Genomic DNA, 25,090 nt, shown 5'->3' on the forward strand with positions numbered 1-25,090 from the left:
CCACTTCAAGAAATGTGTCTTACAAATAATTCTCAAAACACACACACACAAAAAAGTAAAAAGATATGTATGTACAAGGACTGGAAACAATGTAAACATTAATTAGGCCAAGCAGTTAAATAAATTATGTTCAATCTGTACAAATACTTTGTATATATTCAAAAACTAACAGCAATATTTGCAAATACTTACATGGTGCTTACCATGTCCCAGTCACTATCCTAAGTGCTTTACGTATACGTACCAAATCATTTAATCGAGCCATCTGGCTCCAGAATCAATGTTCTTAATCACTACACCCTACTGCCTCTCTTCACGTAGACCTCCGGGTGCTTATCTCTGGGGAGAAGGACTGGGAATCACATGAGCAGGGGGCAGAATTTTTCTTTTTACCTTATACCCTTCTACATAGTTTGAATTTATTTGTTTATATATTATTTTATAATTACAATATTTTAAAAAGCCTACTTAATAAAAAGAGAATCATTTTGCCCCTTCGGCCCCTAGGTAATCTGAAGATAAATTCTTCCCATCCCTTTATTTGGGGTATCCACATTCAGAGGCTTCCCCAACCTTTTCTTTCAAGCTGGTCTTTCATCTTCTCTGTGACTGACTCAGTAGTCCACAAGGGGACAGAGAACACCTTTGGTGTGCCGAGCACTCTGCTAGATGACGGCATTTATGTGATAAATGTGACCTAACTCCTAATCGCAGGGACTTAAAGTTTTAATAAGACACATGGCCTTGACTGAATATATTTTGTTTTCCCTTTTCTTCCTCAAATCAATTTAAAATACATGGATTTATCACTAGGAACAATAAACATTTTAAACCTCTTTCCTAAAACCTGTCTGGTATATCTAGTTACCTACTCAACACCACCTGGATATTTAACAAGCATCTAAATTCTCCTAAATGTACGATTCCTTCCACAGCTTTCCCCATCTTAGTAAATGGAAACACCATTCTCTCAGTTGTTTGAACCAAACACCTTAGAACCTGCCAGGTAGAATCAGGTCCGTTCTACCTCAACATACACTCAGAACCTAATGACCATTTCTCACCAGTCCCACCACTAGGATCTGTCCACCATCACCTTTCACCTGGGTTGCTACAACAAACTCCCAACTGGTCTCCTTGCTTTGACCTCTGCCCTCCCGTATTTTATTGTCCACAAGGCAACCAGAGTGATTCCTCTTTCCACTCTTCTGCTCAAGATGTCCCGATGACTTCCCATTTCCTTTAGAATAAAAATCACGTTCTTGAAATGGTCCAGAAGACCGGCCAGGATCTGCCCGCCCACTTGCCCACTTCTCCCACTCATTTCCTTCCACTCTTCCCATTCTGTGCCAGCCACACTGGCCTAGAAGTTACCCTAGAATTTCTCTCCCTGACTTCACATCCATCAGAGGCCCCATTAACTCTAACCTCAAACCACATCCACCAAAGGAGTCCCTGGGTGGTGCAAACCATTAACATGCTCAGCTGCTGAGTGAAAGGTTGGAGGTTTGAGCCCACCCAGGGGCGCCTCAGAAGAAAGGCTCGGTGAGCTACTTCTGAAAGAAAATTCAGCTTTTGGAAACCCTACAAGGCACGGTTCTACTCTGACACAATGAGGTCATCAGGAGTTGAAATCAACTCAACGGCAAATGGTTTAGTGCCCCCCAGAAGGCCATGCCATCATTTTCTCTCACCGAGACATAAGCCTTCCAACTGCTTCTATTCTTACAATCCACTCCCCATATGGGGCCAGAATGATCTTTTAAAAATGTAAATCATAAATCAGATCCTGTCACCACTTAAGATGTCCAATGGTTTCCCAAAACACCTGAATAAAAGCCAAATCCTTATCCTTCCATACAAGGCTCCCACCTGCTTCTCCAATCGCCTCATACACCACTGCTGTTCTGACCCACTACGTTCCAACCAAACGGTCTCCTTCCTGGCTCATTCAGTATTCCAGTTTGTTTCTGCCTTAGATTTCTAGCACTGATCCCTCTTCCTGGAACGTGCTTTTACCCTTTATGTATAAAATGGTTGTTCCCTTTCTGTCGTTTAGGACCACTTATATGTCGCCTCACAGAGGGCTTCCCTGATTATATAATCTACAGCATTCTCTATGAGAGTTCCCTGTGTAAAGATATAGTTCCTATTCTTATCCAATATTCTCTTGCTTTTTGTATTTTTGTTTTTGTTTGTTTGACTCTCCACAACAAGAATATAAACTTCAAATGATCATACTTGTTCTGCCTGCTCACCTAAAAGAGGGCCTCGTACACAGTATGGGCTCAATAAATTTGTTGAGTATTAAATCCATCCAGAGTTCCTACATGCACCATAATTTAATATTTCTGCATTTTAAAACTAAACAATAGACACCTAAACCAAATGGCCAAAAGAGATCTCCACCTTTGCCTCAGATTTAAATAACCCGGGACAAATGCTATGGTCATGTGACATTTCAAAGTGAAGTGTGGTCGACAGTAAAGGAAAAAGAAACTTGGCAAAGAGAATCTAAAAGCGGGGAAAATGTGAAAGCCATGAGTGTATGACCTTAAGACAGACTGTATAAAATTACTACAGTATTAAAGTAAATCAGTCAGAATATCGGCATTAGGGGGTGTAAGAGGGTGTGGAAACGGCAGGAGAAAAACTGAAGTATGATTTGGAGAAGAAGAGGAAGAGGAGGAAGATGAAGCTGTGCGTAGCAGGGGTGAGCTAGGATTGAAAATTTACCACAGATAATCTCCCACATGAATAATCCACACTGGGTAATAGAATACCGACTATAATTACATTCATCCTACTGACCTTGTTCTAAATTATTATAGATTATTACTACGCAAGTTATTTTGTTCCACACCAGAGGTGGCTGTATTTCGCTATCAGATGACATGACCTCTAATTCAATAATGTCTGTAATGCACTGGTATCCTCAGATAAAAGCTGTCCATAATGTCTGAACAAAGGTGAATGAGTTATCCAATTCACACACGCAATTAACTCTCTTAATACCTGAGAGACCACGGAGCCCCTTCTGAATTTCCTATTAAACACCGCATATGGAGGTCTTCCCTCCATCTGTAGTTATCTTGTGCTGTGCCTCATAATAAACAGTATTAATAGTTTATTGCCCCCGTCAAGAATCTTGCATTAGTTATCACAAGAGACCTCATTCCACAAAGCAACGACTCCTTTTCCTGGGAAAATGCATTAAATCCAGACGTCATGCCTATTAGTAAAGCACCACAGTTCTTTATTCTCAGTAACGTAAAATAATATCTTCGTGAAATATGAAAAATTTTTCTACTATTTTAAGAACACCTCTTAAAAGCCAAAAGCCAGTCTTATTTATTAAGTGAATTTATATTTAGATGCTGTACTCGGTCATTCTAAATAAAGACTATTTAAAATAACCTGTTAAAAGGCAAAAACAAATCAAAACATAACATTTTTTGGCCATCTGTTCCCTCTACTAAGAGCTGAAATTTCATGAACAGTCTGAAGGCAGAGCACAGTACCTCTCCTTTGTATCCGTACACAGTGCCACTGGCTGCGTTAGTTAAGACCCAGGTCAGAATGACTAGGTCATGTCAAATATTAAGCAAATACCCTTGCCTTCTAAAAAGGGAGGTATATTAGCTAATTCTTCAGGGGATGCCTTTTATATCAGTCATCTAACATTAATGTGTCTTTTTAGCAGAGACCAAGAGAACAAAATAAAATCCCTAAGATAAAGCTGAGCTCCACACGCTGAAGTTCGCGTTCTATTACCTCAATTCTGAGAGAAAGGAAGTCGTTAAATACATCTAAGAAATGTGACTATAGTTAAACGAAACCTGCAGCTCATCCGGGTTTGCGCTTGCCCACACGGCTCAAGGTAGGGAGGCAGAGCAGAGGGATTAGAAAACTGTCTTACAGGTGTTTCACATACTTCTTCTGCCCGAGAAACGACAGCAAGGAGGGCGTCGCCCTACAAACGGACAGTAAGGGAGCTGACAGTCTCCTTCACACGCGCGGGCCACACACTGACCTTCCACGTGCTGCAACACGAGAAACACCGACTCCTCCGAGATGATGTACTTGTGCAGACAGACCATGTTGGGCACACAGCGGGGGATGATGGTCTTTCTGTCCCTGCTGTACTCACTGCTTCTCCTTAGACCCTGACAGAGAACAAAAAGGTCAGTTGTACCCTCAGTTGCCTTTGGAGCCTGCTGTGCTCTGTGTTTATCAACCAAACTAATCTATCCGAGTGACTCTGGGCTTCAGAGAAGCCACTCATCTGCCGCTCCGTGCCCCTCGGTCCCTGGAGGCTATGCTGATGGCATCTGGCCTGAGTCCAGAGAACGGAAGAAGCCACAAAGCTGCCATTAAAATCAATTACGTGGGTCAGTGTTTTTATTAGAGAAGCTCTCAGACTAAGTCATCAGGATGACACACAGTTATTTCTCTACGACCTTTCTTTAAGTTTCGTTTTACTTACGCGTATCTTTAAAGCAATGGACATTGTGAGAGCAACTCAAATTCCTGACGCACAAAAGGCATGCCTAGATTAAACAGGCAATTTAAATTTTCTATTTCAAAAAATTACAAAGATTATTAAGTTCTCTTCAAAGGAACAAAGTAGGTGTATTTTCTGGTGTCAAAACTGGTTTAAAAGGCCAGGGAAACCCGAGTGATGAGGTATATTTACAAAAACAACTGTGCGTCAGGAAATGCCAGTGTCTCCTACAATCATCTTGATAAACCAAAGAACAGGTATTACAAAAAGAAATATAAAATCAATCAATCCCCCTTTGGATGCTGCGGAAATGCTTAAATTAGGATATTTTTAGAATATGTACTGTCATAATCCATTTCAGATACAATTTTGAAATTAGAAAATTGAAGGTTTTTTTCTCTCCTATTCATTTAGTTATAAATTCAGTTATAAATAGAATCAAAATTGAATTTAGATCAAAAAGCGGGCCCAGAATATAGATAACACTTTGCTAACGTTTGCCTGTAACAAAGACTTACAAAAACTTCAGCTCTTAAGAACTGCAATCATAACCGGAGGTGAGACTGTGTGCAGCCTTCACAAATCACACAGTGTATTTCAGATGTAATTAATTACACACTTAAATAGCAGTAAGGGATTCTTCAAGTTATCCAAATTATTAACTCTATCCTGTATAACATAAAACTCTCTTTAAATGTGTATGATAAGAGTATTTATCAACTGTGATGGGAGAACATATTAATAAATATATATATATATATATACCGATCACCACAAAGATAAGATCATGCAAATCACCCAGAGTAAAAAATAACATATTTTCTTTCAGAAGCATAATTTGAAATAAATGTTTAAATTCATTAAACATACAAATTCTACTTACTTTTAAAATGAACGTCTGCTCTGTCCTCGTGTCCATGACAAGTAAAACCTACGTAGAAGACAAGAATAATAATTTACTCACAATACGATGGAACACTACCTCTTTACCTTTGAAACTAAACTTTAAGGGTTTGGGGAGGCATTGGAACTGACCTGCCAAAATTGTTATTTATGAATAGATTTTTTTTTTAAGTTACCAAATCACAAAATTAAAATAGCATTATTCAAAATAGGTTTTATTATTGTTTCCTTTTTTAAAAAAGCTATATTTTAGAAATATTATTATCATTTCCTAGATTTATTTTAAGATCTATTTCATAAAAGTAAAGGGAATTTTATTTTAAACAAAGAATTTTTCCTCATGGAACATTCATGGTTAGGAGTAAGTCGTAAAAAAAATGTTTACAGGAATTGCTGACGTCCCAATTTGCTTCCTAAAACCCCTTGTGTAGTAACTTCTGTGATCTCAGTAACTCAGGCTCTAGCCTAAGGCATGCTTTTGGTACTGCTCCTTGGACTCCTTGACTCCTCTCTTTCCATCAGCAAATCCTGTAGGCTCTATCTTCAACACGTACCCAGCGCCGGAACTCTCCTCACCACTTCCAAGGCTGAGTCCACCTGACACAAGCAAAGACCATCTCTTACCTGGATTATAACCATGGCTTCCCAACTGGCTTCCCTGCCTCCACCTTATGGTCTATTCTCGAAACAGCAGAAGAGATTTTCCTTTTGAAACCTAAGTTAGATCACATGGCTTCTCCAGCTCACTCAGAAAAAGCCTAAAATTTGTAAAATGGCCTCAAGACCCTCTGTGATCTCACCCATTGCCCCTTTGCTTCTGGATGGGAAGAAGGAATGGACAGAGGTAGAGAATGATCCCACCACGTCAATGTTTTCTTATTTTGGAGACACTTACAGCAGAGGTTGGGAAACTTTTCCTATGAAAGGCAGACAGCACACATCTTCGGCTCTGCAGGCCCACACGATCTCTGCGGCAGCCATTCAGCTCTGCTGTCGTAGCATAAAGGCAGCCACAGCCTGAAACTGGCCGCGGCGGGAGCATTTACACCACAGGAATCAGCAAACGCTGCAAACTGGGGCTATTATTTCCTTCTAAGAGAACTGGCTGTTGAACATCCACCAGCCTATCACTGGGTAAGGAAAGGCAGGAGTCAAGGATGATGTGGATGACAAGCTCAGGAAAACAGAAGAATGGTGGCACCTCTGAGAGAGACAGGGGCGTGAAGACGGGAACCGGTTTGAGGAAAAGGCAAGTCTCATTTTAGACGTGATGGATTTGAGACAATAGTGACAACCTCATTTGTGACCTCTCTTCTGAGTGCTTAACCTAGGCTGTTCACGTGTCCACTTAATCTCAACTGAATATTCCCAGAGCTATCTCCTGAACTCATCCCTCTGCCCTCTCAAAGCCCTCCCGCCACCAAGCAACAAAAAAGCCTTTTTCCTCCTGTGGTATTAAATAGCATCACCAACCACTCTAGGCTCCCTCCACCCCCTGCCTCCATAGTCAATGACGAAGTCCAGTCAATTCTGCCAACTAAGCATTTCCTCCACCCCACCCCACCCCCCCCCCACCGACCACAATGTGCGGTGCTTTACCCAAGTGTAATCAACGTTGATGCTTTCCACAATCCAGTGAGGTAATTTTGCCACTCCTGCTCTACATGTGAAAACATTTACAGCTCAAACATACTAAGTACTATAAGGTATGACTACAAGCATGGACTCCAGAGGACTGCCCGGAAATGATTTCCCTAGACTACTTTCTTAATGCCTCTAAGCCTTTGTTTTCTCATCTGCAAAATGGGAATAATAATGGTAAAAAAAAAAAAAAATTTTTTTTTTTCCCACCATTTGTGAAGATTTCTGTGAGATAATCTTGTAAAAGTACTTAGCACAGCCACTTATTATCATTGCTATTATTGTTACCTAGAAACCCTGGTGGCAGGCGCAGTGGTTAAGAGTTCGGCTGCTAACCAAAAGGCTGGCAGTCTGAACCTACCAAGCCGTCCTTGAAAATCCTAGGGGGCAGTTCTACTCTGTCCTACAGGGTAAGCTATGCGTCAAAATCGACTTGATGAAAACAGATTTTTTTCTTTTTATTGCTGTTGTTGTTTCTTCTTCCTGGAATGTTTCCCCAGCCACTTATCAAACACATACTCATCTTTCCAGACTCAGCTCGAATGTCAGCTTCTCTCTCAGTAAAGCTGACTACTTCCCTCCTTTGCTCTTCCACTACACACAGCACCAGCTTCTGTTACGGCATCTCTAACCCTTCGTTTGGTTTTACTTGTTCACTTGTCTATCTCCCAACCAGACTTCAAGCTCTTTACAGGCACATGGTAGGCAGAAGAAAGGGCCCTGGTGGCACAATGGTTAAAGCACTCAGCTGCTAAACAAATGGTCATTAGTTTAAACCCACCAGCCACTCTGCAGGGGAAAGATATGGCAGTCTGCTTCTGTAAAGATTTACAGCCTTGGAAACTCAGTGGGACAGTTCTACTCTGTCCTACAGGGTCGCTGAGTAGGAATCCACTTGATGGGTTTGGTTTGGGTTTTGGTAGGCAGAGCAAGATCCTCCCCCTAAAAATTTCCATGTCCTAATTCCTGGAACTCGTGAATATGTTATGTTACTGCCAAGAGGGACGTTGTAGATGTTAAGTACTAAGTACTGGTCTTAAAATAGGCAAATTGTCTTGGAATATCTGGGTACCCTCAACCTAAGCACAATAACCCTAAAAAGCAGAGAATTTTCCCGCTAGAAAAAGTGGAAGGCGCAGAAGTGACACAGCAGAAGGGAAACCAGAGAAACTGGAAGCCTGAGAGGGAGCATCGTGCTGGCTGGGAGATGGAGGGGCCCTCCCTCATGTGAGAGCGGACGGAGGCCTCCAAGAGCCCAGAGAACACAGGACAAGGAACACTGGCAACTTCCAGGAGCAAAGACCACCCTCTGGCTGACAGCCAGCAAGGAAACGGAGACCTCGGAATTCAGCAAGAAACCTGACAGAAGCAGATTCTTCCCCAAAGCTTCCAGTAAGGAATGAAGCCCTGCCCAACACCTTGATGTTACCCCAGTGATGCTTGTGTCAGACCTCTGACTTACAGAACTGTGAGGTAATAAATTTATGTCGTTTTAAGATGCCAAGTTTGTGGTAATTTGTTACGGCAGAGATAGAAAATGAATACAAGGCAGAAACTGTATTTCCTCCAACATAAAACACATCACTCGCACACAGTAAATGGAATATAAACATAGGATAATGAATTCAAGTATAAAAGTTTGGAAGGTGGACGGCAATGTGGGGCTGGAACTTAGAAAATAAATCAGGACTGAAGATTTCTATTTGCACATCCTCCATAAAGATGACAGCCGAAGACACGAGAATGCACCACCGGGCACTGTGCTAGACTTTAAAGAATTAAACCATGGCACGCACTCAACAACCCAACGAGCAGGCATACTTTCATTAACCCAGTTTTATAGATGAGGAAACAAGCAGAGAACCTGCCCAGGTCCACAAACCTAACTGGCTGAAATTTAAGCCATGGTAGTCTGGCTCCAGGGCCCTTCCTCTTAGCTGCTAAGCTATGCTAGTTGTGTCTGAATTTTTTTTAATTATCTATATTGTGGTTGGATAACACAACAACCAAAATATAGTCAGAAAAGTACAAATAAAACCAGAAAAACAGTGATTCGATGTCAGGGAGAGAGAATGCCTCAGATGAGAACAGTCACCTGGGTCAAGCAACAAAGAGGAGCCATGACGGGTGAGACCTGGGAAGTTCATCTGGCCACGGCAGCCAGGAGTCCCTGGTTACTTTCAAAACTTCATTATGCAGTGGACTGGCAGGGAAAGAAGTCAGATGCCCTGGGTGGTGAGAAAATGGAGGCAACGTATGCAAATCTTTCCGTGGAGAGGTGGGTCAGAAGGAATCAGAATGAAAGTTAGTGAGGTTCGAACAAAAGTATGGATTACGATTTTTTCCAGATAGAGTAGACCTAGTCTCCCCGGAGGAGTCTCTGGGTGGCGCACACTGCCAGGCATTCAGCTACTAACAGAAAGGCTGGCAGTTCAAACCCACCGAGAGGTGCCTCAGAAGAAAGGCTTGGCGATCTGCTTTCTAAAGGTCAGAGTCATGAAAACCCTACGGAACACAGCTCTACTCTGAAACGCATGGGAGCACCATGAGTCAGGATCGACTTGACAGCAACCAGTTTGTTTGGTTTTTTTGTTTATTTATTCTCCCCATAATTGTCCTCTGACCTGTACTTACCACAAATCTTGAACCTGCATGGCATGGAAACATATTTGTAAAACTTGAATCTTGAAAGTTAAATTAATATATCATGAGTCCAAAAGGAGACGCCATGGCCGTCTCTCTGCTAATGAGGGCTCAGTGAACAAACTTCTGTTGAGTCCATGAAGACACTTACTGTTCCTTTAGTCTCATTTGCTTTTATATCAAGTTGTGACTCCTTTAATCCACTCATCAGAATACCGATCCCCTTTGGAAACACATCTACATAAGACAAAAAACATTTCACTGGGTGAAAGGTATGGAAACTGAAAATTATAGAAAAGAAATTCTTTCTCCTACCAAAAGCACAGATGTCACTTTGAGGACTAAGGTGTGCCTTACCCAAGCCATGGTATTTTCAATCGCCCCATATGCATGTGAAAGCTAGACAATGAATAAGGAAGACAAAAGTAGATACCTTTGAGTTATCAACTGTTGGCAAAGAATACTGAATAGACCATGAACTGCCAGAAGAACGAACAAGTCTGTCTTGGAAGACTTACAGCCAGAATGCTCCTTAGAAGCAAGGATGATGAGACTTTTGTTTCAAAGACTTTGGACACATTATCAACAGGGACCAAACCCTGGAGAAGGACACCATGCTTGGGTCAGCGAAAAAGAGGAAGACCCTCAACAAGATAGACTGACACACTGGCTGCAACAGTGGGCCCAAGCATAACAACAATTGTGAGGATGGCACAGGACCAGGTAGTGTTACGTTCCGTTATACACAAGGTCGCTATGAATTGGAACCGACTCCACAGCACCTAACAACAACCAGAAGCCTCTTAATTGACTAAACAGAAAATACCTGCGTAAATCAGGAGCCATAGCTCTTTGCTGGTCTCACTTAGCCATGAAGCATGAAGCAGATTAGATAAAAAGGCCAAATTAAGATCGATAAACATGGCTGGGAACTACTGCTCTGTTTACATTTACTTTCTTCTTCTAACAAGTTTGTTTGCAACTAGACAATGTTCACACTGAGGCAATAAACACAAGAACATATGCGATTTTTTTAAAATGTGCCCTTTGACTGTCAATTTCTCCCAAACAGGTGTTGGCTAAATGATTATAAATTGGCCTCTGGATACACCTCTTCATCTGAGCCATACAGCGCTGGTGATAATAGAATTAGACCTAAAAACATCAGGCTGCTGAATGCTTCCCATCTGTTTGGCAATAATGTTTAGTTAACAATAGTCTTTAAAAGAAGCACCTTCAACTTCAGTTCTTAAAGTTATTTATAGAGCCATTCTTAACACACCAGCACTCCTGCTAACAAGAGCTTTAGCCACTTGGAAATTATTAGCCATACGGCTGTATACAAAGAGAAACGACTGCCTTTAACATCTGTATCTTTCCAAATTTACACGCTTCAACCTCATTTACAGTCATTTCTTAATGAACAGTGTGCTATGGAGCTGTGTTAATATTACAGTCGCATAAAGATCATAAGGAGCCAAACATTTTTTTAATGCCAACAGTCGGCCAATCTGCAATGAAGCTGTCAGCATAAAGGACAAAATAATAGCTTCTTTAACCCTCAAACAGAATTTGTTCATCTGTAGACTAGAACACATCAATTTAAAAACTGCTCATGGGTTTGCTCACCTTTATAAAGACAAAAATCTAATTTGGCACTAATTTGACACAATTGTCTTTCCAATAAAAGGCTTCTAAAACCATCTTTTACTTCAGGATAAAACAAGTCCTGTAACTAAAACGGTCGTGAAATAATTATCTTGGACAGCACACCTACACAAAGAACACCATTAATGTATTTCTCCCTTTCATTTTTCACACTGACTTATCAGTACTATATTAGCATACGGTGTTAACAGAAGAGATTACTCATCTTCGCCCTACAGTAATACACAGAATGACTGCTTCTAACTGGAAAAAGAAGCAGACAACTTAGCCCTTCAGGAAAGCTAGTTTCATCTGTTCTCCAGTTCCACCAACACAAGGGCTTTGCCCACTCTTCTTCCACAGCAAGAGTAGGAAAAGCTCCAATGCATTAAAGGTCTGGTCTTTTTGTTAACTAGAATAAGAAAGACCTAGCAACAACAACAATATTTAACTAAGGATCCTCGGTGGCTCAGTAGTTAAGTGCTCGGCTGTTAATCAAAAGGTCAGCGGTTTGAACCCACTAGCTGCTCTGCAGGAGAAAAGACCTGGTGATCTGCTCCCATAAAGATTTCAGGGTAGGAAACTCTATGGGGCACTTCTACTCTGTCCTATGGGGTCACTATGAGTCAGAATCAACTCAGTGGCAAGGGGTTTGGTTTGTTTGGTTAATATTCAACTACGCACCACCATTCCAAAGACAGGGAAGAAAAAATACATCAAAAGCATCAAATGATGATTTTTTTTTTCAAGTATATAAAGAAGGATAAATTTGAGAAGAGAAGAGAGATGCTGCGACAAAGACACTATGATTGTGGTGAGGAAGTGTGGAAAGTTCCCTTCACTGAGGACCAAGTGTCACCACGTTCTCAAATTTTTTCAGACACTTCATTTAAATGTTGACATTAGAAGTCTGTAAGTCTGTGAAACTAACTTCAACTCCAATCCTTTATAAAGAAAAAACCTGGTAAGTTGAGGGAATACGTCTTTACTTTGGTGCTAGTTACTTCACAGGGATCTAGAACAATTAATAAAAGTTAAAAGAATGTTTAAGGAAATCCTACCGGGATAGTTATATCTGACAAACACAGTCTTTCCCTAATCGTATTTGCTGGATGTAATCTGAATGAGACTTCAGGTGCACAAATTATACTACTGAGAATTCACACATAACTAAGCATATCAGAGAAGAATGGGATCAACACAATAAGAAGACAGGGAAAACAGACAAGTCCTATTTGCAAGTAAGTCAGTTTTTATTCAACACAGTTTCAGAAAAAGATTACACTTGCTGTATTCCCTTTTAAATAGCCTACGCTTCAGGGATAAAACCCTTCTTGGCAACATTACAGGAGCCGGTAATGTTACCCTTTTGTAGAAATAAAATAGTTTTGAACAACCAACTTAGAGCCCTAAACTTTTTGCTTCCCTCCCCTAAGACCATATGATGATAATCAGATGTTATTTACATTAACTGCTAAAAATCCATTTCTCATTTTGTATTCTTACAATATTCAAAATGTGTCTCTACTGTTAATTGCTAATTTCACATCTTCTTTCTCACAAGATGTCTCTGACAAAAATCCAACTAACAGAAAACAAGGAGGAACACCAGGTGACCGTTAATACCAACCGCCCTTCTTACTGGGGACTCTCTCTTTCTTTGGCATCAGGAGGCTAGTAACGCCCCACGACCATTGCCCAGCAACTCCAAAAGCAAAAAGATGTCTTCATCTACTCCTCTCAAGGATCTGTCTTCAGCAGAAAAGAGAGTAAAACGCACCGAGCTTATAGCTTTGCATCTATCAGAAGCCGCCGCATCAAGAGCACGGTGTGTAGAGGCACTTCTCTCAGGCTAGGCCATGAGACCAACCTGTTGGTGGTAGTCAAATGCTCACAAAGGTGTTTCACTGATGAGGCTAACGTACGGAGAGTAAAGCTGACACGGATACTTACAGCTCTAGTGTGTAAAGGATATTTTTGTCTGCTACTCTCAAGGATCTATCTTCAGTACAGAAAAGTGTAAAGGTTACCCCTATGATCTAGGAGGGACAAAAAAATTCTCTGGAGCCTTATCAGTACTTTATTTGTACCAGGAGAATTTCCAACACATCACATTATCATGAAGTGAATGAACAAGCAATCCAAAAAGGGTATTGCTTTCTGGACTGATGGCAAAGTCAAAGAATCGCCAACCAACTCAGAGCAAAGTGAAACCTCTCTCTGAGGCTTAAAAGACAGAAAACAACAGATCAGCTCTGCTAAGACGTAGGCAGGTAGGACTCAAAATCCACATTTCTTTTCAGTTAAAATCCATAATTCAAAGTTTATCTGAAATGTTTACCCGAGCATCTGCAGCTCTTCAAAACAGCCTCCGTTTCGGTTACCCAAGTATCTTATCTGTCTTTATTCCATGCAATTAGGGCAGGGACAAGGGGAGAAAACCAGATTAGAAAGAGCAACTAGCATATGAAACTAAAGCGGTAAATAATTACTTTATAAAAAAATAACTGACTTTAGATTTCTTTAAATGCCCAGACATTTGCAAAGGTTTTAGTATGCAAATATTTTAATTAAAAGATATTTCAGCGGTGAAAGCTCTTTCATATGCAGTTCTGATTCTCCATCAAACGAGAACTTCCCGAGGTAACACCAGCATAGCTGGTGGCAGCCTGAAGGTTCACCATCTGCTGCTGCCCGAAGTCACTGCGGCCACCTTCAGAACCCACGCATCAAAGCCTCCAGACGAGAGGCTGAGGGAACACTGCCTACGTGGCACGAGGGGGACCAGGGGCCCAGAGGCGGGCAGCAGACAAGCTACCAGAAAACACGGGGCATCACGAACCACTGGCCACCACGGACGCACTCAAGGTCACGGGGGCTCCAGCAGCTGAATAAAGACAGAGAAACACTAACTCTTGTGGAATTTCCTTAAGTAAGTCACGATGTGCTGATTTTTCTTCAAAAGGAAAAAAAAAAAGAAGAGGTCTAGTCAAACTTAAAATCATCTATAATTTTATTCAAAATAAGCGTATGATAAGTAAAATGAAATATAATAATTGAAGGTGTTTTAATCAATAATAATAAAGGTAGGTATGCTTCATGCTGTTGTAAAAATAAGGCACTTTGCTTTGGATCCCATACCTACAATCTAAACATTACACAAGGAAAATGTACTTTGAGACAAGGTGTCACAAAAACCACAAAATTCCAATTAAAAGCCCTGATTTCTGCCTACTCAAAAATGTCATTTATTTAAAGTAATGATTACATTCCCCACAATACCACATATTCAAACAAAATACTATGGAGTCTATTAAAAAACAGAATCTTAAGAACCTGGCTCTATTCAGTTATATATTCTCATATTGGCATAGATTCATCTTAAAAAGGAACTTACTACTATGAAATTTTTCTTGTGCTTCATCTTTGCTTTCTGCCTTTTTTTTTTTTTTTTTTTTTTTTTAGTATTTTAAATGTCATTAGAAGTAAACCAATATAGAAAATATTTTTTGGAAAATAATACAAAAAGTACCTTTTAATTCTTGGTTTTAAAATATCAACAGATAACACTGTTTGCATTAATTCTCATCTTAATCTAGATTTTTTTAATTCCTCAAAGCTTCCACAGAGCATTAGTGTTATTTAAAACGAGGGCATTATTATTCCCATCCCATAAGAGGCGTCATACTAAAGCCCATTTCTCCCGCCCTCCACTTAAGCTAAGTCAGCACACCCGTAACCTGCTGACTGCGACACGCTCTGGTTTCTATCGCCTAATGAAATTCTGTATTGTGTCTGCTTGCCCCACGCAAACTCAATTCACGTTTTGTACCTTATAACAATCACGATGATTTTTTTAAGGATCACAGTTCTTCATCATGATCACAGCTAAAAACAGAGCAAACGCTACCAGAAAAACTTTATCTTTCAAGATATGTTACGAATCATAACACCAGAAAAAGAAATACGAGTATTTTGGTGATGCTGAAATAGACCTACTCATAGCGACCTTATAGGACAGAGTAGAACTGCCCCCCAGAGCTCCCACGGAGCAGCTGGCGGATCTGAACTGCCGACCTTATAGGACAGAGTAGAACTGCCCCCAGAGCTCCCACGGAGCAGCTGGCGGATCTGAACTGCCGACCTTATAGGACAGAGTAGAACTGCCCCCAGAGCTCCCACGGAGCAGCTGGCGGATCTGAACTGCCGACCTTATAGGACAGAGTAGAACTGCCCCCCAGAGCTCCCACGGAGCAGCTGGCGGATCTGAACTGCCGACCTTATAGGACAGAGTAGAACTGCCCCCAGAGCTCCCACGGAGCAGCTGGCGGATCTGAACTGCCGACCTTATAGGACAGAGTAGAACTGCCCCCCAGAGCTCCCACGGAGCAGCTGGCGGATCTGAACTGCCGACCTTATAGGACAGAGTAGAACTGCCCCCAGAGCTCCCACGGAGCAGCTGGCGGATCTGAACTGCCGACCTTATAGGACAGAGTAGAACTGCCCCCAGAGCTCCCACGGAGCAGCTGGCGGATCTGAACTGCCGACCTTATAGGACAGAGTAGAACTGCCCCCCAGAGCTCCCACGGAGCAGCTGGCGGATCTGAACTGCCGACCTTATAGGACAGAGTAGAACTGCCCCCAGAGCTCCCACGGAGCAGCTGGTGGATCTGAACTGCCGACCTTATAGGACAGAGTAGAACTGCCCCCCAGAGCTCCCACGGAGCAGCTGGCGGATCTGAACTGCCGACCTTATAGGACAGAGTAGAACTGCCCCCAGAGCTCCCACGGAGCAGCTGGCGGATCTGAACTGCCGACCTTATAGGACAGAGTAGAACTGCCCCCAGAGCTCCCACGGAGCAGCTGGCGGATCTGAACTGCCGACCTTATAGGACAGAGTAGAACTGCCCCCAGAGCTCCCACGGAGCAGCTGGCGGATCTGAACTGCCGACCTTATAGGACAGAGTAGAACTGCCCCCAGAGCTCCCACGGAGCAGCTGGCGGATCTGAACTGCCGACCTTATAGGACAGAGTAGAACTGCCCCCCAGAGCTCCCACGGAGCAGCTGGCGGATCTGAACTGCCGACCTTATAGGACAGAGTAGAACTGCCCCCAGAGCTCCCACGGAGCAGCTGGCGGATCTGAACTGCCGACCTTATAGGACAGAGTAGAACTGCCCCCCAGAGCTCCCACGGAGCAGCTGGCGGATCTGAACTGCCGACCTTATAGGACAGAGTAGAACTGCCCCCAGAGCTCCCACGGAGCAGCTGGTGGATCTGAACTGCCGACCTTCTGGTTAGCGCCATAGCACTTAACCCTGCACCACCAGGGCCACTGAGTCAGAACCGACTCCACGGCAGTGGGTTTGGTGTTTTGTTTATTTGTTTGTTTGTCTGTTTGTTTTAACAGACTTGCAAATACAAGTAATTTACTCAAAATTCAAAGGCAGTCCAAGAGGCGCTGAAATATGGTTGGCAAAGTTTGTTTTTCTCTGACAGAGTAATACCAGGTAAAGAAAAGATGAAAAGAACTTAAAAAAGAAAAAAAAAATTCTTCTCCACTTACCATTTAAAAGTCACTGGATCAAATCCCTGGATTATATGCATCTTTAAGCAAAGAGCTACTCCTGCCCTAGAGCACTGCAAAACACACGCTATTCTCCAGAAAATAATCCAGGTTGTAATTATTTCAACCACAAACATGAATTTTAAAATCTCTTATATTCACATCAGCCAAATGTCAATGAGTGAGCTGTTCCTCAGTGAGGTTTCCTAGGAGGATGTGGGGTTAATGATTTAGGGAACAATAAACCTATCACAGAAACATCTTTTATATGTATGAAAAAAGAGTTTTACTTTACATAATTTTTCAAATCCTAGACCTATACATTTATTGCTTCATAAAACCTGTTTCCAAAGGACATGGTGTGTCTTTGTAAGGAAACTGGATATAAATATAGCAGAAGGCAGAATATAAAAGAGAAATTGGGTTTAAAACAGAATTGCTAAAGAGCGAGGAAAAACAACCACTCTTCTCCCATCTAAATGCTCTAAAAGCTAGCTCTCTACACCTGTCATTCTCATTTTGATTGTCTGTTTTCTGTTTTTGTGAAGCAACTTGCCCAAGGCCACAAAGAGATTATGCTAAAGAGAGGTTAAAACTCTGAAGTTCTAGGTTTATGGGCCCAAGTTCAGTCCATGCCATTCAATTCCACAATGAATCCATTTATTCTATTTCTCTGGCTTAAATTTTGAAGTTCATTTGGGATAATGACTTGACACTGCTAAATTTAGATGAAAATAAATTCAATTAAAAGTGCAGTCTATTGTATTTACCTTCAGATCCGTATTTGCACTTGCCAGAAAGCCCTAATACTCTGAAGTTGGTGTGAACTATTCCACGTTTAGTATTCCACCCTGGTTTGGTATTTTCATTCTGCTGCCTAGGTGTGCTCTGTAGTGTCCTCAAATTGGTTTACAGGTCTTGGAAAGTATGAAATAAGCCCCTAAATACAGCACCTATGTCCAGATAGTTCTCTTTTATATGTCGATCAGAATGGATGCAACAAGCAGTCGGTTAATAAACGCCATCAGTTAATAAACGCCGTCACAGTAATGGACTTAGAGGCTACATCCTCTAGTCAATCAATACACATCCAAGCCACTGAAACCAAAGGCAGCCCAACTCCTATTCAGAAGAAAACACCTCCAGGGCAAGGCAGCTTTAAGTGCTTTTATTTTCAAATGTTTTTAATTAATAAGTCTCGACTTACACAGCAGATGGAGAACTTGTGGTATTGATTCTGTGGTTTTCATATGGCCTCGGAAATGCGTCTGGTATAAGAGCGTGATATGTTCATGTTCTGAAAAATTCCAAAGTATCTGAAAGTACATATGGAAACACAGAGACACAACACTTGCAAATCGACAATTTCATTGACTGCAACACAGCACCCTGCCAACAATCCACAGGTGCGCCCTGTGTGAGAGGACGAAAATGGGAGGAGAATCGTTTCCACAGTTGTGTGCTCGTAATACCCTTCTGCTTTGATCCTGCAGCTGTAGTGTATTTTGAAGTTCAGATTTGCACATATATTGTCTCTTTCTGTTCTCGTCAAAATTATTCAACAAGTATTTACTGAATTCTGCGTGGACGGCTTTGTATTCAGTTAGGCATTGACAGAGAAAATAAAGAATAAGATAGAGTACCTGCCCCCTAGGGAAGCAGCAGTCAAGAGACACATCGCATTGGGCAAATCCTCTGCACAAGACCTTGTTAAAGTGTTGGAAAGCAAAGATGTCACTCTGAGACTAAGGTGTGCCTGAGCAAAGCCATGGTGTTTTCAATCGTCTCATATGCATGCGAAAGCTGGACAATGAATAAGGAAGACCGAAGAAGAACTGGCGCCTTTGAATTGTGGTGTTCCAGAAAAATATTGAATATACTGTGGATTGCCAAAAGAACAAACAAATCTGTCTTGGAAGAAGTACAACCAGAATGCTCCTTAGAAGCAAGGATGGCACGACTTCATCTCATACACTTTGGACGTGTTGTCAGGAGGGACCAGTCCCTGGAGAAAGACATCATGTTTGGTACAGTAGAGGGTCAGCAAAAAAGAGGAAGACCCTCAATGAGATGGATTGACACAGTGGCTGCAACAATGGGCTTAAGCATAACAACGATTGTGAGGATGGTGCAGGACCAGGCAGTGATTCGTTCTGTGGTACCTAAGGTCACTATGAGTTGGAACCCACTCGACGGCACCTAACAACAACAGGGCAGGTTAGCAATATATTTGAGATAAAAATCATACAAGTGAAATAATAAACAACTGAATGCTAAACTTAATCCAAAGAAAGGAAAGGAGAGTATGAGAATTATGGAGGAGGTAAGCTTTCAGGCAAATCTTGAAGAATGGACTAAATACAGGTGGGCAATAAGGAAAAAAGAAGAGAATGGACTAAATACAGGTGGGCAATAAGGAAAAAAGAAGAGAATGGACTAAATACAGGTGGGCAATAAGGAAAAAAGAAGAGAATGGACTACATACAGGTGGGCAATAAGGAAAAAAGAAGAAATGGAAAGTCTAGAGAAAAAGCATGTTCTCTCATTCTCCTAGCCTCCCCCCCTCCCCCGCCCCAAAAAAGCCCACTGCCATCAAGTCAATTCTGACTCATGGCAACGCCACGAGTTACAGACTAGAATTGCTCCAAAGGGTTCTCAGAACCACCCTCCCATCCCCCGCCCCAGAAAAACCAAACCTGTTGCCTTTGAGTTGATTCCAGCTCATAGCAACTCTATAACCCAGAGCAGAACTGCCCTCTAGGGTTTCCTAGGCTGTAAATCTTTACAGAAGCAGACTGCCACATCTTTTGGTTAGCAGACCTTTAGGTCAGCAGCTGAGCACTTAACCACTGTGCCACCAGGGTCTTCAGTCCCTCTTCCCTCACCAAGACACCCTGCATTTCATGTATCCTGTTGCTTTAGCCTTGAACACTTCCACCAGCTAAAGCCTACTCATCTGATAGGTCTCTGAATGCCATTTCTTCCAAGATGACTCTCAGAGCCCCAGCTGGACAGCCCTCCTACATGCTCCCACAAAACGGTTTCCACGCTGTATTATAACGGCCAGTGTATTTATCTACACTTCCCATCAGGTGTGTTTTATTCATCACAACATCTCCACTGGCTAGTTCCACACTTGACACATTGCAGGAGCTCACTAAATACTTGGTGGGTGGGTGAGTGAGTGAGTGGTGAGTGAGTGAGCGAGAAAACAGACGTGGAAAAGGCATGCAGAGAAATGGTGAGGGAGCAGGTCAACTAGTATAAATGGTCCCTACCTCTCATGGACTAATGCGAGTGGAGAGGTGCCTCATTCATTCATTCTTTTAGTAGATATATGTTGAGTATCTGCTATTTGTGAGGCAGTGTGCTAAAGGCGAAAATACAAAATTAAGTAAGATACAGTCACTAAGCTGGTGTTTGACATCTACAGAGACTTATTCTCCAAAGATACATATCTTGAGGACAGAATTCAACTTAGACTATCTTTTCCATGTCGGGGAAACCCTGGTGGCATAGTGGTTAAGAACTACATCTGCTAACCCAAAGGTTGGCAGTTCATATCCACAAAGCACTCCTTGGAAACTCTATGGGGCAGTTCCACCCTGGCTTATAGGGTCACTATGAGTTGGAACTGACTCGAAAGCAATGGGTTTTCTTTCTATATCACAGATGTCCACAAATATTGTGTAAAAATATAAAGAAGGTTAATTTTTTTAAAAAGAGAAAGAGAAGTGCATTGTCATTTGAGGTGCCCGAAGACCTGTTGGAGGAGGCACAGAAACAACATCAAGAACTACGGTCCAGTCTGAATGGATGCTGGGGCAGGCAAGGTCAGGGTATTAGAAGAACACAGAAGAACATATTCAAATCAACAGTAAAGGAAAGCAGTTCAGGAGAGGAAGAAATGGGATGAGGAAGAAAAGGCAAAGGCGGCACTGCAGCTGGCACCAAAAAACCAAAACCCAGTGTTGTCGAGTCGATCCTGACTCATAACGACACTACAGGACAGAGGAGAACTGCCCCACAGAGTTTCCAAGGAGCCCTGGAGGATTCGAACTGCCGACCCTTTGGTTAGCAGCCGTAGCACTTAACCACTACGCCACCAGGGTTTCCCGAGCAGGCACAGCACGTGTGAAACGTGATGCCTTTGTTTACCCACAAGTTCAACAGGGCTGTAGCCAAGAAAGTGTGTTGTGGGGGTCTGACAGAAGAGGGTAAGAACCAGGTGGAGCATCAGCAGAGGAAGCAGGGGCTAGATCACTCTTTGTGGGCTTCGCTAACAAGTCTGAACTTTATCCTGAGAACTACAGGAAAGTATTAAAGGTATTAAGCAAAGGAGTTATTAGTTTTAGAAAAATTGCTTCCTAAAACATTTGTTTTATAAATAATTTCGGCAGCAGTGTGGAGGATGAACTGGAAGAAAATCAGAGTAGGGACAAATAAAAATACATTTTTAAAAGAGGGATAAAGAGAACGGTGTATAAACATCAAACTTACAAACCAACCATTCAAGCTGCCTGAATTTTAACTTAAAATACAGATGTAGGAATGATGATTTGGACATAACTGGCAGTACCCAGAGGATACTGCTTAAGAGATCAATGTCAACCTTAAGTAATTATTCTGCTTATAGTCCACCTACAGGACTTTTTGCTCTAATTTGTTTAAAAAAAAAAAAATTACTAACAATTTGAAAAAGATTAACAAGGCAGGTTGACCCATGAAGCTAAGATAATGTGATAAATTCAAATCTCTTAAATATGGGTCACTCTCCCCTCTACAAGCCCCACTAAATAACAGTATAGAGAATTTAGAAGATATACAACTATAACTATGAAGAAAAGAAAGAAGATGAGAAAATTTGGCAAAATCTTAAAAGACAAAAGACAGGTGTTGAGTGTCAATAGGTGGAAAAGAACGACAAAAAGCAGATCAATTTCTGCCGCAGAGCCCCAGAAATCAGAGTTACCAGTCATCTCCTGAGAACAGGTAGACTGGGAAACAGTCTACACAGTCTAGGTCGCTGCACAGCCAGCCAGGCAGCACCCTCTTCCTCTCTGGCAGAAGACCAGAGGTTCATCCTCTAAAGATATGGAGCCAGGTGGACACGATAAACAGAAAGTAGGACTGAGGCACGGTACTGAAAACAGGCATTACATGAAAATTCACCCACCGAATAGTGAGGACCTCAGTCCTCCTTCAGCCACTGGACTCCTACAATGCTACTGTCTTATACTAGCTCCCCAGGTAGGAGGCTGTAAGGTTCGTTTCTAAGCAACCAGGAGATAAGACATACAGATAATGCCACTCACTCGGTCTCCCAACAAAACACTTGGATTCTCATCCAAGTTGAAAAAGGTCACCAAATGCTCAGCTCAACAATTGGGGAAAAATAAAACTAACACCAAAGCGTATCATTACGAAATTTTAAAACACTAAGGACAGACAGAAGACCCTACAGGCTTCCAGAGAGAAAGCAGGAAGGGGAAAACAGGTCACATACGAACAATCGGGACATGGAATGGAAGCTCAATAGAATCACCAGAAACTAGATGGTACTAGGGAACGTCTTCAAAATTCTGAGAAATAATACATTTCTAACCTTGTATTCTATACCCAGCCAAACTAGTCCAAGTGAAAAAAGAGACATTTTCAGATATATGAAATCTCACCTCCAAGTACCTTCTGGAGAACATACTCTACGTAGCAAAACTAGGGACTAACCCAATGACGAGGACAGAAATTCAGCAGTAAGGGATGCAACACAGAAGACTGGTGAAGAGAATTCTCAAAACAGCAAGAAGGTAAAGTGTGAAGGGGAAAGCTGTGACCCAGGTCAAGAGAAAACACCAATCTAGACTTGAACAATGAAGAAATCCAAGAGAGATGGCTCTGAAAAAAGTGTGGATCTGATGGATTACCTGAGGCATTTTAGAGATGTTTTAAGGTTCAATCAGAGGGTTTGGGATAAATCAGTGGTAAGTATACAAAAAATTAAAACGAATAGGAAAAAATAATGAGGCAGTCTATTAACCTGAAGAAAAACCATAATGTTGTACAAGGAAGATCCAAGATAAAATTTAGAAACAATAAATATAAAAATAGCCAATTTCCTGCAAGATAAAATTTAGAAAAACTATAAAAACATCACGAATCAAAAAGACAATATAACTATCTTGAAACAACTAAAAGATAGTCACTGGAGAAGGGCAATATTTAGACGTAAAAGGCAATATTGGCTCAGGCGAGAGAGTTTCAACCACATGATATGAATAACTGGCTTTGAGACACGGAGTAGCAATGTCTTTGTTCGAGCTTCTCTATAGCCCCTTCCCGGCTACTTCAGAATATATGCACTTGCATACAACTCTCCTGCTAGGCCACATAGAAGAAAAATGTCTTATATAGCTTAATATTCCCAGGACCCAACTCAGTGCCTGCCACATGATAGCACTGAAAGACGTTTGTTAAATAAATAGAAGGGCCTGAAGCTGAACGGCCACTTGTCAATGGGGCAATGTAGGTGGACCACAAGATCTATAATGCACTGGATCAGATGACCTTTAAGTATTTTACATGAGATCATATAATCCAAGCCATGTTAGGTGAAATTAAATTAGTCCCTTTACTTCTAAATTACTCAGGCTGTCTACCGTAAAACTGTCGATACCAACCTAGCACTAAAAATATGTTAGAGAATTATATTTTAAATGCTAAAAGAACGGAAGTCCTCTAGAATAAGAATACCCTATAAATCCAATATATTAACATCAATATTATATATAAAGGGTTTTGAAAGTATAAAATGTACTGTGTTGTTGTCAGCTGCCAATTCATGGCGACCTCACACACAATGGAATGAAACTCTGCCTGGTCCTGTACCACCCATGGTTAGGTGTAGATCAGACCATGGTCATCCACGGGGTTTTCACTGGCTGATTTTCAGAAGTAGACCATCAGGCCTTTCTTTCTAGTCTGTCTTAGTCTGGAAGCTCTGCCAAAAACTGTTCAGTGTCATATCATAGCAACACGCAAGCCACCACGGACAGACAAGTACTGGCTACACGTAAGCTGCACTGGCCAGGAATCAAACCCGCAGGGACGGTGACAGTCCTACCACTGAACCACCAAATGCACTATATAGGCACTTAGTTATAATTCAGATGTGTTTTTAACCATTTGTTGTTGTTAGGTGCCATGAAGTCGGTTCCAACTCATAGTGATCCTACAGGACAGACTAGAACTGCCCTGTTAGGTTTCCAGGGAGTAGCTGGTGGATTTGAACTGTCAACCTTTTGATTACCAGCCAAGCTCTTAACCACTGTGCCATTGGGACTCCATTTAACCAACGGTAAGAGCATAAGGTATCAAAGCATAAAGTATCATGAAACATAACTAAAAATCATACATGTGGTTTGTAGGTGTAGTTGGCCCTTATTTTCAAAAATAAGTATATTAGATATAGTTCTTTAAAGGTGACATTACTAATTATAAGCAAAGCCTATTCTGATTCTATATATAAGACCTAAAGTGAACTATATTCTCTTCAACAATATGCATAAATTAGTTTGCGGTTTTTGTTTTTATTAGCATTATTTGTGCAAGCTGGCACTAGCAGTAACTATTTCTCAGCCTCTTGGTTACTCCTGAAGCTTTAAGAGAACCATCCCCACCCAGCCCCCACCACAGCATTTGGAACTGTTTCATGCACCTGCCCCACACCCACAGTAGTTGATGTTTCCTGAGGCTCTTAGAAGCACGACTTCTGTCTGGCCAACTCATCTCCTCAGTTAAGTGCCTCGTGATGGCTGTGCATTAATGAGTCAACAGTGTATAAAAACAGAAAGCACATTCTGACACCAACTTTCTGCCATCCTCAAACAGAAATGCAGAAACTTAATGGATTATGGACTAAGGTGAGGCATGCAAAACAATTCTACTGAGGGCATGAATCCAAAAAGGGGTATCACCTTGATACGATTATTCATACCATAAGCAGCCTGGGACTGGTAAAACATTCACACTGCCCAAAGTCACAGGGCAGTATTAAAAATAAGGTGCGTCCATGTATCAAATGCCAATGAATTTTCAGGTAACTGGGCCCATTCAAGTCTATTATAAAAGGTAGCAATTAAATTAAAAATTGTTTAGTAGCAAATTAAGAAAAACTGTTTACAACACTTG

At 41.6% G+C, this 25,090-nt stretch overlaps 1 protein-coding gene across 27 annotated transcripts in view; it reads right to left on the reverse strand.

Moving 5' to 3' along the window:
- Positions 1-25,090, reverse strand: part of RPS6KC1 (ribosomal protein S6 kinase C1) — a 198,226-nt gene that overhangs the window by 43,308 nt on the left and 129,828 nt on the right. For 25 of the 27 annotated variants that reach the window (XR_002783603.2, XR_010319450.1, XR_010319449.1 and 22 more), the window contains 2 exons: positions 5,388-5,435; positions 4,034-4,166 (listed from right to left, as the gene is read on the reverse strand). Coding sequence is in view for 17 of the 27 variants with exons in the window: in XM_003419889.4 (XP_003419937.1) it covers positions 4,034-4,166; positions 5,388-5,435 (181 nt within the window). In the remaining 10 variants the exon portion in view is untranslated. Of the gene's footprint in view, positions 1-4,033; positions 4,167-5,387; positions 5,436-18,110; positions 18,207-25,090 lie in introns of those variants that run through there. The other 2 variants (XM_010599401.3, XM_064276917.1) reach the window with 2 other exon arrangements.

Source organism: Loxodonta africana, chromosome 25 (assembly GCF_030014295.1).
Source record: "Loxodonta africana isolate mLoxAfr1 chromosome 25, mLoxAfr1.hap2, whole genome shotgun sequence".
Lineage (NCBI taxonomy): Eukaryota > Metazoa > Chordata > Mammalia > Proboscidea > Elephantidae > Loxodonta > Loxodonta africana.